Source organism: Pelodiscus sinensis, chromosome 2 (assembly GCF_049634645.1).
Source record: "Pelodiscus sinensis isolate JC-2024 chromosome 2, ASM4963464v1, whole genome shotgun sequence".
NCBI classification, from domain to species: Eukaryota; Metazoa; Chordata; order Testudines; family Trionychidae; genus Pelodiscus; species Pelodiscus sinensis.
The window spans coordinates 65,990,376-66,005,010 of NC_134712.1; the positions used below are offsets into that span (position 1 = coordinate 65,990,376).

The following is a 14,635-nucleotide window of genomic DNA, read 5'->3' on the forward strand; positions in this document are numbered from 1 at the left end:
GAGATGATTTAAAGGTTTAGAAAATGTGCCTTATAGTGATATAGACTCTAGGAGCTCAATCTAAGCAAAGGTTAAAGGATGACTTGATCGGACTGTAAATACTTGTATGGAAAATAAATGCTTGATTTTGGGCTCTGCAATCTAGCAGACAAAAATATAATGTGAACCAGTGGCTGGAAGTTGAAGCTAGACAAACTCATACTGGAAATAGTGTAAATTTTTAACGGAGTATAATTAAGCACTGGCATAGCTTACCAAGGTTTGTGATGGATTCTCCATTACTTGTGACTTTTTAAAATCAAGATTGGGAATTTTTCCAAAATGTGCTCTGGGAATTATTTTGGGACTGTGCTACATGGGAAGTCACCCTGGTCCATTCTGGTCTTGGAATCTAGGAAAGTAGCTTCCCATTAACTAACTTATTGAGCCATTGCCATTATCCCACTTGCTGGCATGGAATGTTGACTTGATTCTAAATGTTATGCTTGGAATATGTGCTTCATACTCCCATCAGTCACCCACAATGAAATGTACGTTGTACAGCTCTGAGGCCTACCTTCTGCTTAAGTGTGCCAAAGGGATCAAGCTAACACTCAGATCAGAGACTTCATTGTCACTGCGGAGCTGGCAGGAGTGCTAGTGGGCTAAGCTTCAAAAAAGCAGCGGAGACCAGCGATTCTCAGGAATCACAGCACCGAATCCCACAGATCTCACATTGCTCTGTGAAGGAGCTTTTCAGCAGTTCTCATCTGTGTAGCCAGCATTGCAGTGTTCCCAGCTGTGCTCTTTGGCTCTTCAGAGAGGAGTCAGCACACATGCTGGTGTTTCTGGAGCTAGCATTAACTCCCAATTTTCCTGGAAGCTAGTCTGCAGTTGTGAGGGTGGATGAATCATGCAAGCTCAGTTAGCCTCCTGGCTCTGCTTTCCCTTTTTTCTGCATATGCCGTGAAGAGATAAGTGGAGGGTAGAAAAGCTCCCTCCCTCTGTAGAAAGTGGAAATGGCTTCCTTAGTTTTCTTCATGACTCTGAGCATACTCGCCTTCATCCTGCGCATAAGGGAAGTAATATGGCATTACATATCGTCAGTTCTTTGGTAAGCGAGTTGAAAATATGAGTAGATGTCAAACATTCTCAGCTTCTCCTTAGACATATTGATCCATACCACTATGCAGCCTTTAGGAAATGTGTATTTGGTGGGGAGTTTTTTGTTTGCTTTTTGTTGGGTCAGGTTAAGTCAGCACAAAGCTGGCTTCTTACCATCATTAGGCAGGGCTGGTCCTAGACCAAATGGTGTCCCAGGCGAAGAGACTCTTCAGTGCTCCCCCTCAATTTGTTAAACTTTTGAATACCTTATTTTTATTGCATTTTAACTCATTTCATGACTTTTTAGCATGATAAATTGGCATGCTGGGATCTGTAAATATGTATTTATTTATGCCAGAGCTTGTCTGACAACATTCTAGGAGGCTCAAGGAAAATATAGTTTTCAAAGTCAGGAAGGTTGCATGAGTTTCTACAAAGGTCCATCTAGAATATAATTTGATCTTCTGACAGTGGCCAATGACAGGAGCTGCAGAGGGAATTAACAGAATTGGAAATCAAGTGATCCACCCCCTGTCATCCATTCCTAGCTTCTGGCAAACTGAGTCTAGGGGCACTATCCCTGCCCATTCTGGCTAGTTGCCATTGATGGACCTATCCTTCATGAACTTATATAATTATTTTTTAACTCTTTTAAGGTCCTGCGTGCGGAGGGGTCAGTGGCAGGGAGAAGCCAGCTGGGAGGCTGGCAGCAAGACCATAAATGGGGGTGGCTAATGACAGGGGTTGGCCCAGAAATGACCTTCCTGAGGGTGCCAGACCAAGGAGGTCCAATCTGTATCTCTTATGCTGTCTTGCATCTGTTTGTAATAATGAACAGCTCAGTAATTAAAGCTGACAAACTATAAGCTTAATTCTAGTAAATGGTACTTCAGTGAATAATAATGCAATCCACGTACTAAGAAAAATTGAACTATATTGATGTAGCCAGCTTCACACAGTTTTAATCTTGAACGCTGTCATATTTCTCAGTAATAGAAAACATAAAATGTGTAGCTAACATTGTTTTGCTAATTGAAAAGTTTAAGATGGGCAAACAGCTATATTAGATAAAAATTAATGTTTTTATATACCAGTGTTACTTAAACTTTTTAAGACCGAAGAACACCAAACAATAATTTTTTATGAGGAACACCAAGGATTGTTTTGTTGGGGGTGGGGGTGGGTGAGAGAGGTTGAGGCTGGGGAGGGGGGGAAGGGTTGGGGAAAGCTATTGAGCAAAAAATGGGTGGCCATTTTGAATTCTGTTCTCTGTGGCACACCTCTGCCTGCCTCGTGGCACACCGGTGTGCTACGGAACACCGTTTAAGAAACACTCTTATAGACCATTCATCTAGTTAGATGACAAATAAGCAAAGAAGTAATTGATTGCAAGGACACTTGCTCCCTGCCTACTAATGTTTGAGGTCTCCATTTTGTTGTTTGTACATAAATATGTATTTCAGACTGCAGTCTGTGTAATTGGGTGATTGAAATTTGTATTCTGCATGTGTTCCCCAGGATTTCACAGTGCATGATGATCATTTACTTGAAACCTAGACTTCTTGTACAACTTACTTACTTATTTTTCTGTAGGTCTAATTTGCTTTCCTCATTTGCAGTATGTGTTCCATATCATGGGTAGTTTTACATTTTTGTTCCAAATTAATGTTGCATTTTAAAGTTCCATGCACAGTAATTGAAAAAAGTCATTTGCTAGTTGACAGCAAGGTAGAATTTTTCGGATGAAATTTCACTCTGATAATTGCCACTTTAAAGTTTTCCTTGATGTTAAGAGGTCTCGTTAAAATTGTCAGTCAGACCTAATTTATTTCAGCCTTCCTGAATTATTCTGCCATCTGTATAAATTTAAAGCTTTTAAACATTGAAGTGTTTTTTGCCTTCTGTTTAGCATAGTAAATAAAGGCTTCTTGATCTGTAAAACACAAATGAAAACTAAGCTGCCTGATATTAATTAAGTTTAAAGTTGAATTTGAAATTACTGGGAAGAAATGAATCCGTTTAGATGAATATTAAATCGGAGACTTTATCCTTAATGTGTTTATAAACTTCAGCTGTCACAATACATTACAGAAACGAGTGAAAATAACTTGTACTGATATTGCTTTATTCTTACTAAGCAGTCATGTGGTTGATCAGTGATTCCCAACCTTTTTCCCATGGAGGAACCCCTAAAATCATTTTTCACATCCCGAGGAACCCCTACCTATGAAAACGTTTGCTTGGCCAGAAAAAGTTGGGATCAGGGAGCGCAATTCAATTACTGCTAAATTTTTTCAAGAAAATTTAATTGTAAAGAGCTGTTTATTATATATTACAATTTAAACTTTTATTTATTTATTTATTTTATTTATTGATAGCTAGATAAATGTCAGTTTACGTTGTAAGAAAAAAATGGAGCATTTTTCCTCTTCTTCTTTTCCTCCTCCTCCTGCCTCACTCTCTTTTTTCTCTTCCCCTCCGGCCTCTCACTCTTTCTCTTCTCCTCCCCTTCCTGCCTCTCACTCAGAGCCCAAATGGCTGCTTGCTCCCGTGCGGCGGCCCGGCTGAGCTGCGCAGAAGTCAGCTGAGCACCAGGGTGGGAGGCGAAGGGCGTGACAGACGCTCCAGGCCCCACCCAGTGTTATTTATTCTGCAATTTCTCATGGAACCCCTGATGATGGTCCGCGGAACCCTGGTTGTGAAACACTGGGTTAAATCAAAACCTAGTATGTGGAAAATGTTTTTGTGGAACATCTAATTTTAAGTGTCATAAAACATATTTGGTGAAAAAAGGCTTTTTAGACAATGTATCCTAGAAGGAAAATTAGTCCTGAAAAGTGAGGTTTCCTACTGGGTACTTAATAGCTTGTATTAAAATGTTATAAAAAGCAATCTGCATGCTGAACTCAAAATTGTTCATGTTACAAAGTGATAAAGAACACAGTCTGTACTACTGATGACTTTTTAGATCACTAAGTATTAATCTATAGATTGCCTGTTAAGTGATACTGGGGTCAGCCAAGGAGATATTTAACGTGCATTTAAACAAGTAAATTTTAACCTAGAGTTGTATCCCCTTTGCTGTGGCATGCATCCCATTTAAAGAGACATCCACTACTATAGTAATAGAGATGTAGCCATGTTAGTCTGGGCTTGCTTAAACAAAAGACAGGACTATGCAGCACTTTAAAGACTATCAAGATGGTTTATTAGGTGACAAAAGCTCATCACCTAATAAACCATCTTGTTAGTCTTCAAAGTGCTGCATAGTCCTGTCTTTTGATCCACTACTATGTTCTTCTTGCATACATAAAATATGGTGTGAGATGTCCTGTTTCTTTGATATTTTTGTTTCCTGCAAAGGTACCTAATGCTATAAGTAGTGTTAAGATTAACAATTCAGTCTTGCTTGATGTTTTGTCATTCAGGCCTGGCTCATCTGCAGCTTTGTGTCTTTTAGGATATGCTCTCTAACTGAAATGCATTCTAGTTTTGTTCCTGTTGCAAACATTCACTGCCATTTTTATTTGTTAGTCACTCAAATGGCTCCCATTATTGTAGTATCTGAGCATCTCAATGTATTTTTCCTTGCAACTAACTCTGAGGTGACTCAGGGAATCGAGGCACAGATTAATAAGGATAAGTCTACACTGCGGTCAGGACGTGTGATTGCAGATGCTAGCTTGAGTAAGAGAAACAAGCTGAGTGGCAGTCACTTGAGTATGTACCCATGGTATTGGGTGGGCAGGACTAGCATATGCAGCCTCCTGTGCTGGTGCAACATCATTGCTATTGTATCAAAGCTAGTTTGAATGTATCCTTGTTCTGCAGTCACAGCTCCCAATTATAATGTGGATATATATTCAATATAGACACATCCTGAGAGACTTGTCCACAGTCATATGCTTGGCAGAGCATGGAAAGGAACTTGGATCTGTCAACTGGCAGACTTGTGTCCTAACCACTGGATCATTCTTCCTTGCAGTCCTAAGGCTTAAGCAAAGATGTCTTTCTTTTTCAGTTCATCCCCATTTAACAACAGCAGTGCCTGACTTTGTAAATCACAGCGTATGCTATTAGATGCATATGCAATGGGCTAGCTTCTAAGTGTATAGTGCAGACCGATTCTCATGGCCAAAAAAAGGCATTGGAGACGACATGAGTAGCTGCAGTTGACCTGAGTTTGTGGTTTTCCCCCTGCTTTACTAAACTCTGTTTTCCTAAATTTACTTTCCGGCAGTTGATGACTGTTGTTCAGAACATTCTGGAGATTCATTCTCTACCATAGATTTCCCCCCCACTCCCCTAGAGACTGTTCTATGTAGTTAGAACCACTGATACACCCACAATATGTTATATTTTTGAGTACATTTAAGAAAATCAGTCTCTCATAGTAACTAGAAACAAGTTTAGATTAGTAGGATGAGTCAAATGAACTGATGTATATCCAGTAATAACTTTAAAAATGTGCTTCCTGTTGTTCTTTTCCGATTTCTTACCTTTTAAAAGCTCACCTAGTGGTTACTTATCTTTTGTCGATAGTCATGCTATGTATTGTGTTTTATGTTCCTGGATTCAGACATTTTTATTTATTCAAAAGATGAAGAGTTGCAATTGAACCAACTTTTCAAATTCATACACTTATTTCTCTGACAAGATCAAATTTTGGATTGAATTTTCTTATTAGATACACAGTTAAGTTCAAAAACATCAATATAGCTTCATTTCACAGTGCTGTCTGTCAAAGGAAACCACTCTGCCTTTTACTTTAATACTTCCGTCTACTAAAATGTTATGAACTGCCCATTATGTCTGTGTCAAACTCTTGATACCAGAGTATCTAACTGATAATCTCTAAAGGCATTCAGGCATTGGCATTCAGGCTACGTCTACACTATGGGGTTTTCCCGAGATATCTCTGGTATCCCAGAAAAACTTTGCCGTGTCCAGGGAACGCGTCTGCTCTTCTGCTTTTTTTGGCGGAAGAGCAATCCCCACTCACGGGTCCTGAGCTGTGTGAAAATGATCAGTCTTACAGCGGAAGTCTTCTGCTCCCAAATAAATGTTAAGATATCAAAACAATGCTTCTCCCGCTGCGCCTCTGCCTCCCCTGCTCCTCTGTGGAGACGGTGCTGGGGAGAAACTGGCTTTTAAGCTGGCTCCCCCCAGCACTCGCTCCTGCTCCCCTCCCCCTACCCTTGCTGCCTCTAATACAGAGGCCCAAGGGGGTGGGGAGGTGACTAATCGAGAAGTGACTCAACTACCTGATAAGCTTAGGTTTATCGGGTAGTTGACTATTTGCTTATTCTCTAAACAGAATGTCTAAAATGTTGGTTTGAAAGAGTTTCACTAAAGAGTCTGAAAGAGAACCAGTTGTCTAACTTTCAGCAGTTAGTAAAGCATAACACTAATCTCTTCCGGTGTTTGTGAAGGCAGTCAGAACTGCTCACAGTTGCTATTTATCTCCCAACATGCTGCAGTGCCATCATATAAATGCCTATAAATGCCATCCCAACCAGACCTGAAGTGTAGGTCAGAGAAGATACAATGCTCCTACATTTCAGGGACTGCATGAGTTGCTTTTCTTATTCCAAGTGCCTGTGGATTGAGGGATTGCTCTTAATTCAACAGCATGGCATTGTAGAGCCTTCATGACCTTATGGCACAAACCACTGTACCACAGCTCTGGTTAATATTATTCCCTGTATTGCAGCATTTGGTAGCTTGTGAAGAGGAGCCACATATCCTTAGCAGGTCTCAGGACTGGTATCTGTTTGCACTATGGTACTATGATCCTGTGACAACATTTGACATTTGTTTGCTCAGGTTGTGGGTGCTTTTATTTAATACATACTGGTAACCATCTGACTATGTAGGAAAGTAATATTGTGTGTTATATTTCTAAAGCATTCAAATTGTGTGAGATCATGTTTTTACTGCTAGCAAAGTGCAAGGTGTAAAATTACTTTTGTGGACACTTGGAGTATTTTCCCACACCCAATCTTCAAATTAAATGGCCTAGTTATGAGTGAATGCAGCATTGGTGCTGAGATTTATCTGTGCTATAGAAAATGGGGGCATGTAAAACTGAATAGCACTTCCTCTAATAAGGTGCCAGAATTCAACAAAACTTTAGTCAGGGGTGAGGACGATGGTCACTGGTCATCTTTTTGGAGACTTTTGTGGTACTTTTGCAGGACATCCATACTATAAGGTAGTTATGTAAAGGTTTTCAAACTCACATTTAACAGGTTGTAATGTAATACTGAAAATGCAAGCTTCTGACGTGTTTCCTTTTGAACTTTGTTTTTGAAGATTTTTGAAAACCATTTTTCTTTAGCGCTTGAAGTTAGGGCAGAGAGGTAGGTAATAAAACGGGCTGCCAATGGTGATCTGAAAAATGCAGGTAAACTTACAATCTGAAGTCACATTAACTTGGTTTAATGTCTTTTTCCAAGGTGGCTTTCTGCCTTCGTTTAAGCAATTTATGCTATTCTGCTCCTCTAGTAGTAACTGTGATATAATGGGGGAATGGCTCCTTTACTTAACGTCTTTTGATACCACCTGTTCCAACTGAGGAATTGAAAAAATGGTACTAGCATATTGTCAGTAGCATGCTACAGATTGCTTTTAAAAATTTCTCTTCCCACCCCCTTTCTGATCTGTGTGGTACTGAGTTCCCTCCACTTCCCCTGAGAACTAATTGGACATGAAAGCATTCAGCAGTGCCTTGTAGGATTAGGTCCTTGGGATCATTTTTATGCTTTGCACTCCTATTTGTGTATCATTTATTGGCACTACATTGCAGTGATGATCTGAAAACTATTTAGAAAACTGATTAATAGAGGAATTTCAAATAATTTTCATTATTTGTGTGATGGATGGAATCTACCAAAGATTCAAAAATGTTGGGAATACTGAAGATTCTGGATGTTAATTTAGTTCCAGGTTTTGATAGGTCTGGTATGTTTAAAATGGGGGCAAGGAGGGGGGAGTTAATATATATTTTTACATTGGCCTGAAGGAAGCACCATTAATACAAGAGAGTCCTGGTAGCGAGCGAACCTGATTAAATTTTCCACCTGTAATTTGTATGAGGTCGTGCAAACTGAGAAACATATACTATCAGTGGGTGTGCATATTAACATTACCAGGAATTACATGTGTGCATAGTAGGATGAATAATCTTTTAAACAATTTACCAGCAGCATATGTGACCCTCAGCAGTGTGCAAAATTACAGCAGTTATGGATGAGCGAAAACACTAGTCAACATGCTGTGCAGTGCCAAAAGTGACTAATGACTTTGGATTACTTTTTGGGTGTGGTGGTGGCGGGGATGCTCAAATGGAAACCTTTTGCCTTAGCTTCAAAAATTGCTGAGCAACCACCCTTTAAAAATGAAGCGCTGGCCATTAGGGGATCTCAGGTTGGGTATCCAATATCGCTAGTCACTGTTGTTGTATGATTTAACTTTCTTTACTTGGCTTGAGATATTCTGCATGGGAATCTTTCACAAACTTTTTTATCTTGTGTATTTCAGGGAATATCTTGGGAAGCAGTTACAGTCGGAACAACCTCCAACAGCCACGGCACGAAGCTAAACATTTCAGATTGTACGGTGCAACCCCTTCCTTCCTGAGTATAGTTGGATATATATATGTTAAATTGATAAAAGCAAATGTTCTTGGTTGCAATATTTCCTGCTGCTAATGTGTCAACTTCTTTCCTGTTTTCCTCTGGTGCTGTCAACTAGTAAAATTTAGTGTTCGTTCAGCCACTTCTGACAAATCTGCCAGTTGACATCCAACTATATTATGAACATTCTGAAGAAACATTGCTGATACGTACTGCCTTTGTATGTATGTATTTATTGTTGTCTCATAATAACCTTATTAAAGTATATTCATTCCAGGACACTGTCTTGACTCTCTTGATTTTTTTTCTTTCAGCATTATTTAATGTCCATTTATGAAAAAAAGAATAAATGTCTATTTCTATATACAGAGTAATTCATAAAATCGTCTTTGAAAGCCCTAGTCTTCACAACATCCACTGGCAAGGAGTTTCACAGGTTGATTGTACGCTAAGTGAAGAAAAACTTCCTTTTTTTTTAAAAACTGCTGCATATTAATTTCATTTGGTGACCCCTAGTTCTTTATATTGTGGGAATAAGTAAATAACTTTTCTTTATTTACTTTTTCCACATCAGTCATGATTTTATAGACTTCTATCACATTCCCCCCTTAGTCTCCTCTAAGTTGAAAAGTCCAAGTCTTTTTAATCTGTCTTCATATGGGACCCGTTCCAAACCCCTAATAATTTTTGTTTCCCTTTTCTGAACTTTTTCCAATGCTGGGTTTTTGGCTTTTTTTTTATATTTTTACACTTTGAAAGAGTTTATGCTCCTTTCTATTTTCCTCAGTAGGATTTGACTTCTGCTTTTTCCACTGCCTCTTTTACTTGGTGGTTGAGCCATTGTGGCACTGTTTTGGTTCTCTTACTTTGTTTTTTAATTTATGGCATACATTTAAGTTGGGCCTTTATTATGGTGTCTTTGAAATGTTTCCATGCAGCTTGCAAGGATTTTACTTTTGTCGCTGTGCCTTCTAATTTCTGTTTAGCTAGCATTCTCATTTTTGTGTAGTTTCCCTTCCTGAAATTAAATGCCAGAGTGTTGAGCTGTGGAGGTGTTTTTCCCATCACAGGAATGTTGCATTTTATTACATTATGGTCAGTATTTCCAAGACGTCCAGTTATATTTACCTCTTGAACCAGATCCTCTGCTCCATTTAGGATTAAATCAAGATTAGCCTCTCCCCTTGTGGGTTCCAGAACCAACTGCTCCAAGAAGCAGTCATTAACGGTATCAAGAAATTCTATCTCTACATCTCGTCCTGAGGTGACATGTACCCAGTCAATATGGGGATAGTTGAAATCCTCCACTATTATTGAGTTTTTTTATTTTGATAGCCTCTCTTATTTCCCTTAGCATTTCATAGTCACTATCACTGTCCTGATCAGGTGGTTGATAATATATCCTTACTGCTATATTCTTATTATTGGACCGTGGAATTACTATCCATAGAGATTCTATGGAACATTTAGGCTCATTTAAGATTTTTACTTCATTTGATTCCACGTTTTCTTTCACGTATAGTGCCACTCTTCCACCTACATGACCTGTTCTGTCCTTCCGATATATTTTGTACTCTGGTATGACTGTGTCCCATTGATTGTCATTCCACCAAGTTTTTGTGATGCTTATTATATCAATACCCTCCTTTAAGACGAGGCACTCTAATTCACCCATCTTATTATTTAGACTTCTAGCATTTGTGTATAAATACTTTAAAAATTTGTCACTTTTTATCTGTCTGCCATTTTCTGATGTTAGGCTTTTTCATTTGATTGTTTCTCATCTGATCTGATCCATACTTCTTCATCTTCCATCCTCTCCTCTTGATTAGAACATAGGAGAGCATCTATTAATAGAGATTCTCTAAGAGATGTCTCTGTCCGATTCATGTGCTCCTCTGACCTGTCGGCTTTTGCTCCATCCCTTAGTTTTAAAAACTGCTCTACAACCTTTTTAATGTTAAGTGCCAGCAGTCTGGTTCCATTTTGGTTTAGGTGGAGCCCATCCTTCCTGTATAGGCTCTTCTATCCCAAAAGTTTCCCCAGTTCCTAATAAATCTAAACCCCTCCTCTCGACACCATCGTCTCATCCACGCATTGAGACTCTATAGTTCTGCCTGCCTACCAGGCCTGACATGTGGAACTGAAGCATTTCGGAGAATGCTACCGTAGAGGCCCTGTCTTCAATCTCTTTTCTCGCAGCCTACATTTGGCCTCCAGAACCTCTATCCTACCCTTGCCTATGTCATTGTTACGTTCATGTACAACGACCACTGGCTCCTCCCCAGCACTACACATAAGTCTATCTAGATATCTCAAAAGCTCTGCAACCTTTGCACCAGGCAGGCAAGTCACCAGATGTTTCTCCCGGTCATCACAAACCCAGCTATCTGTGTTTCTAATGATCAAATACCCCATTACTAACACCTGCCTTTTCCTAATTACGAGTTCCCTTCCCCAGAGATGTATCCTCAGTGCGAGAGGATACCATATCATCCTCTGGAAGAAGGGTCCCAACTATGGGATCACTTCCCTCTGCTCCAGTTGACTGTTCTCCTTTCCTCAGCCTTTCATCCTCCTTAGCCCCTCTGCTGTTATCTGACTGGAGTAAGAACAGTTCTACAGTGTCCCGGAAAGCCTCATCTGTGTACTTCTCTGCCTTCCTTAGCTCCTCCAATTCAGCCACTCTGCCCTCCAAAGCCTGTACGCAGTCTCTGAGGGCCAGGAGTTCCTTGCACTGAATGCATACACGTCACCTGTCCACAGGGCAGGTAATCATACATGCTACATTGTGTGCAATAAACAGGATAACCTCCACTCTGCTGCTGGGCTTCTGCCTGCCTTCTCTCCTACAGCTTCCGAGGTTATTGACAGGGTTTTTATTTAAATCAGGTAGTTTTGGTTTTAGTTTAGTGTACCTAGCCCCCTTTCCATTCCCCTTCTAAACTGTCTCACGAAACTCCCTGTTAGCTGCCTCTGTTCACAATGAAATGTCAAGCAGATGGAACTCGTCGATACAGTATGATACAGGGATGTATGCAAAGTTGAGACTTTTGTGCATGAAAGTGTATATCAACAGCTTCCTTCTTGCATGAGGATAGTGTAAGGGTTTTCAAATTGCTGAAATCTAACTGATATTGGCAGTGTCTTTTGGCTTCTGAGACATGTTTGATGAAGGCACTATAATTGCCTCTTCCCATATTAACTCCATTTCCCCTTGGCAAAAATTCTGTAGTTTTAACACACTTTTGTTTTTTTCATTGAAATTTGTGTCAAGATAAACGGGATTTAATTATCCTATAATAAATGTTTAATGTCTTTATCAGCAGACTGCACAGTTTCATCACTTGAGGACATCTTCCACTTTTATAATACTTTTTAAATGACCAGTGTCTGAAAATGCAATGGGAACACCGCTGATTAAGGTTTGAATTGGCAATGAATGTGTGATGAGAGCTTAAATTAAAATTAAAGGGAGCAGAGAAGGAAGTAAAGACGGTGAAATTGGATATTTTTGAAGGTAAGACGACCATAAGTGCAGTGGTGGCAACTGAAACGAATCACACTAGAATAGCCATACTGGATCTGACCCCAAAGGTCCATCTAGCCCAATATTCAGTCTTCTGACAGGGGCCAATGCCACATACTTCAGAGGGAATGAACAGAACAGGTAACCATCTAATAACCCCTCCCCTGTCACCCATTCCCAGCTTCCTGCAAACAGAGGCAAGGGACACCATTCTTGTCCATCCTGGCTAATAGCCTTTGATGGACTGATTCTATATAAACTTATCTAGTTCTTTTTTAACCCATGTTATAATCTTGACTTTGACAACACCCTCTGGCAAAGCTATATGAAGATCTATTTTTTCATTTGTTTTAAACATACTGCCTATTAATTTCATTGGGTGACCTTTGGTTGCATTATGAGGAGTAAATAACACTTTATTTACTTTCTCTATACCCATCATGATTTTATAGACCTCTAGCATATTCCTTAGTTACTCTTTTCCCATCTTGAATAGTTCGATTCTTATTAATTTCTCATCATATGGAAGCTGCTCCATACCCCTAATTATATTTGTTGTCCTTTATGGCATGGACTTGATTTTTAATTATAAGTAATCTATTGAAGTCTACTTGGATTTTAAAATATTCAGGGGATATAAACGTTTTTGTACAGTGCCCAGCACAAAGAGGCCCCGATTCATGACAGGACAATCAAAGTACTACCTTAATTCAAACAGCTAAACTGGCACTTAACCCAGAAAAGTACTAGCCCAAGGGAGGCTCTTGGGAAAAGGTTGAAGCCTATTATATTGGACACGTCTATTTTGTGTGGCTTTTCCTAGAATGATTAAGCCACCTTGAGTCTACCTTTAATTATGCAACCAACATAATTCTCAATAGAAGAAAATGACTTGCTGATCAGTAGGTAGCGAGCTCATTTTTATCTGAAATTTAGGTTTGAAATGTAAATGAGTAATGGGAAGTAAAACTTTGAATTTGAATTTGTCCCCTTCGCAATGTGTGAAATGTCACAACTGCCAAGATTTTTAGCAATGTTTGGAGTCTAGCAATGTTGAGCTTTCTTAGCAGCTCATGAAAATTGCACAAGTATAATTTGCATGCCTGGCTGAACAAATGGTGGCTGTCAGTAACTTGGAAGAACCAGACGTGTTGCAGTTCAGGATTGATAGGCCAATGTTCACTTAGTTATCTGATGGTATCAGTTCAGCTGTGAATCAGCAAAAGGCTATGTCATAAGGGATACCACTACCAGACCTGTACCCAGGTTTCGAAACTTCTACTTTGCCTCTAGGCAGGTTCTACAGAGCAGTTCCTGTTGTCTATTTAGAACTGCCTGGCATGTTAAAAATAACACTGATATTTCTGCACTGATAATATTAATTCACTACATTCATTTCATCTTCCCAATGAAATCTGGGCTAGACAAGAATTAAAGTAGGTGCAAATTGAGGGCCATTAAATGGCTTGATGACCATCTTGCCATTGACTTTAATGAGAGGATTGGGACCCATGTAAACTACTTCCACCTGTTGACCTGCAGGTACCACTATCTAATAAATAGTCAGCAGCACATGGGACTAAGATTCTCCTATTCATAAATTCCCTTATTAGCCTACAGAAGAAGCTTAACAGAGTGACTGTTAGTGATTACAAGTTTAGGGAGTGTTAGGTAAATATACCTACAAAACAAGCCACAGTAGCTGAGCCATAAGGGGTCGAATACCCACAGCCATTAACCACCCCAGTCAGCATGTGGAACTAGCTATGGAGGAAAGGAATGAAGGAAAGAATTTGATATAGGTTTGCATCAGAAAGGAGTAAGGTGGGCAAACACTGGCTCATGGGACGGTTCCGGTCTGCCAGCATTAGCTCCTGGAAGTTCCCATCACTATATTGACCTGCACGTCCTCAGGTACTGGCAATTGCTGCTCCAGTTGGCTGTGGATTGCTGTTCCTGGCCAATGGGAGCTGCAGGAAGTGGTGTCCTAGTCCACACCACTTCCTGTTGTTTCCATTGGCCAAGAACAGTGATCAGTGGCCAATGGGAGCTGTGATCACCAGTATCTGTGGCTGGGCAGGTAAATATAGTGGTGGTGGCCTGCCAGGGGCTAACCCAGGTAAACCAGTGCCGTGTTATTACTCTTTTGAAACTGAAAGAAAAATATGGCTCAGAGTGGTGATGAGATTCTTTGTACTGAGATAAAGGTGGGAAGCTTTGTTCTACTGAGACCTGGCAGACCTGTTTAACTAGTGGTTTGGAAGAGCAGCTATGATTTTGCCTGTTTTATTTTGTGGTAGTTGGTTTACTGACTGGAGTAGAGGATGACCTAATTCTGATGGTCTATGTTGAGAATAGTGACAATAGGAAGATAGAACAATATGGA

General features: G+C 39.8%; 1 protein-coding gene across 2 annotated transcripts in view; it reads left to right on the forward strand.

Moving 5' to 3' along the window:
* ATP6V1H (ATPase H+ transporting V1 subunit H) overlaps positions 1 to 8,999 on the forward strand; it is a 65,701-nt gene extending 56,702 nt beyond the window's left edge. For both annotated transcript variants that reach the window (XM_006112183.3, XM_014577437.3), the window contains exon 14: positions 8,626 to 8,999. In XM_006112183.3, the coding sequence (XP_006112245.2) occupies positions 8,626 to 8,686 (61 nt within the window). In that variant the 3' untranslated portion in view covers positions 8,687 to 8,999. The remainder of the gene's footprint in view (positions 1 to 8,625) is intronic.
* Positions 9,000 to 14,635: the final 5,636 nt, after the last annotated feature.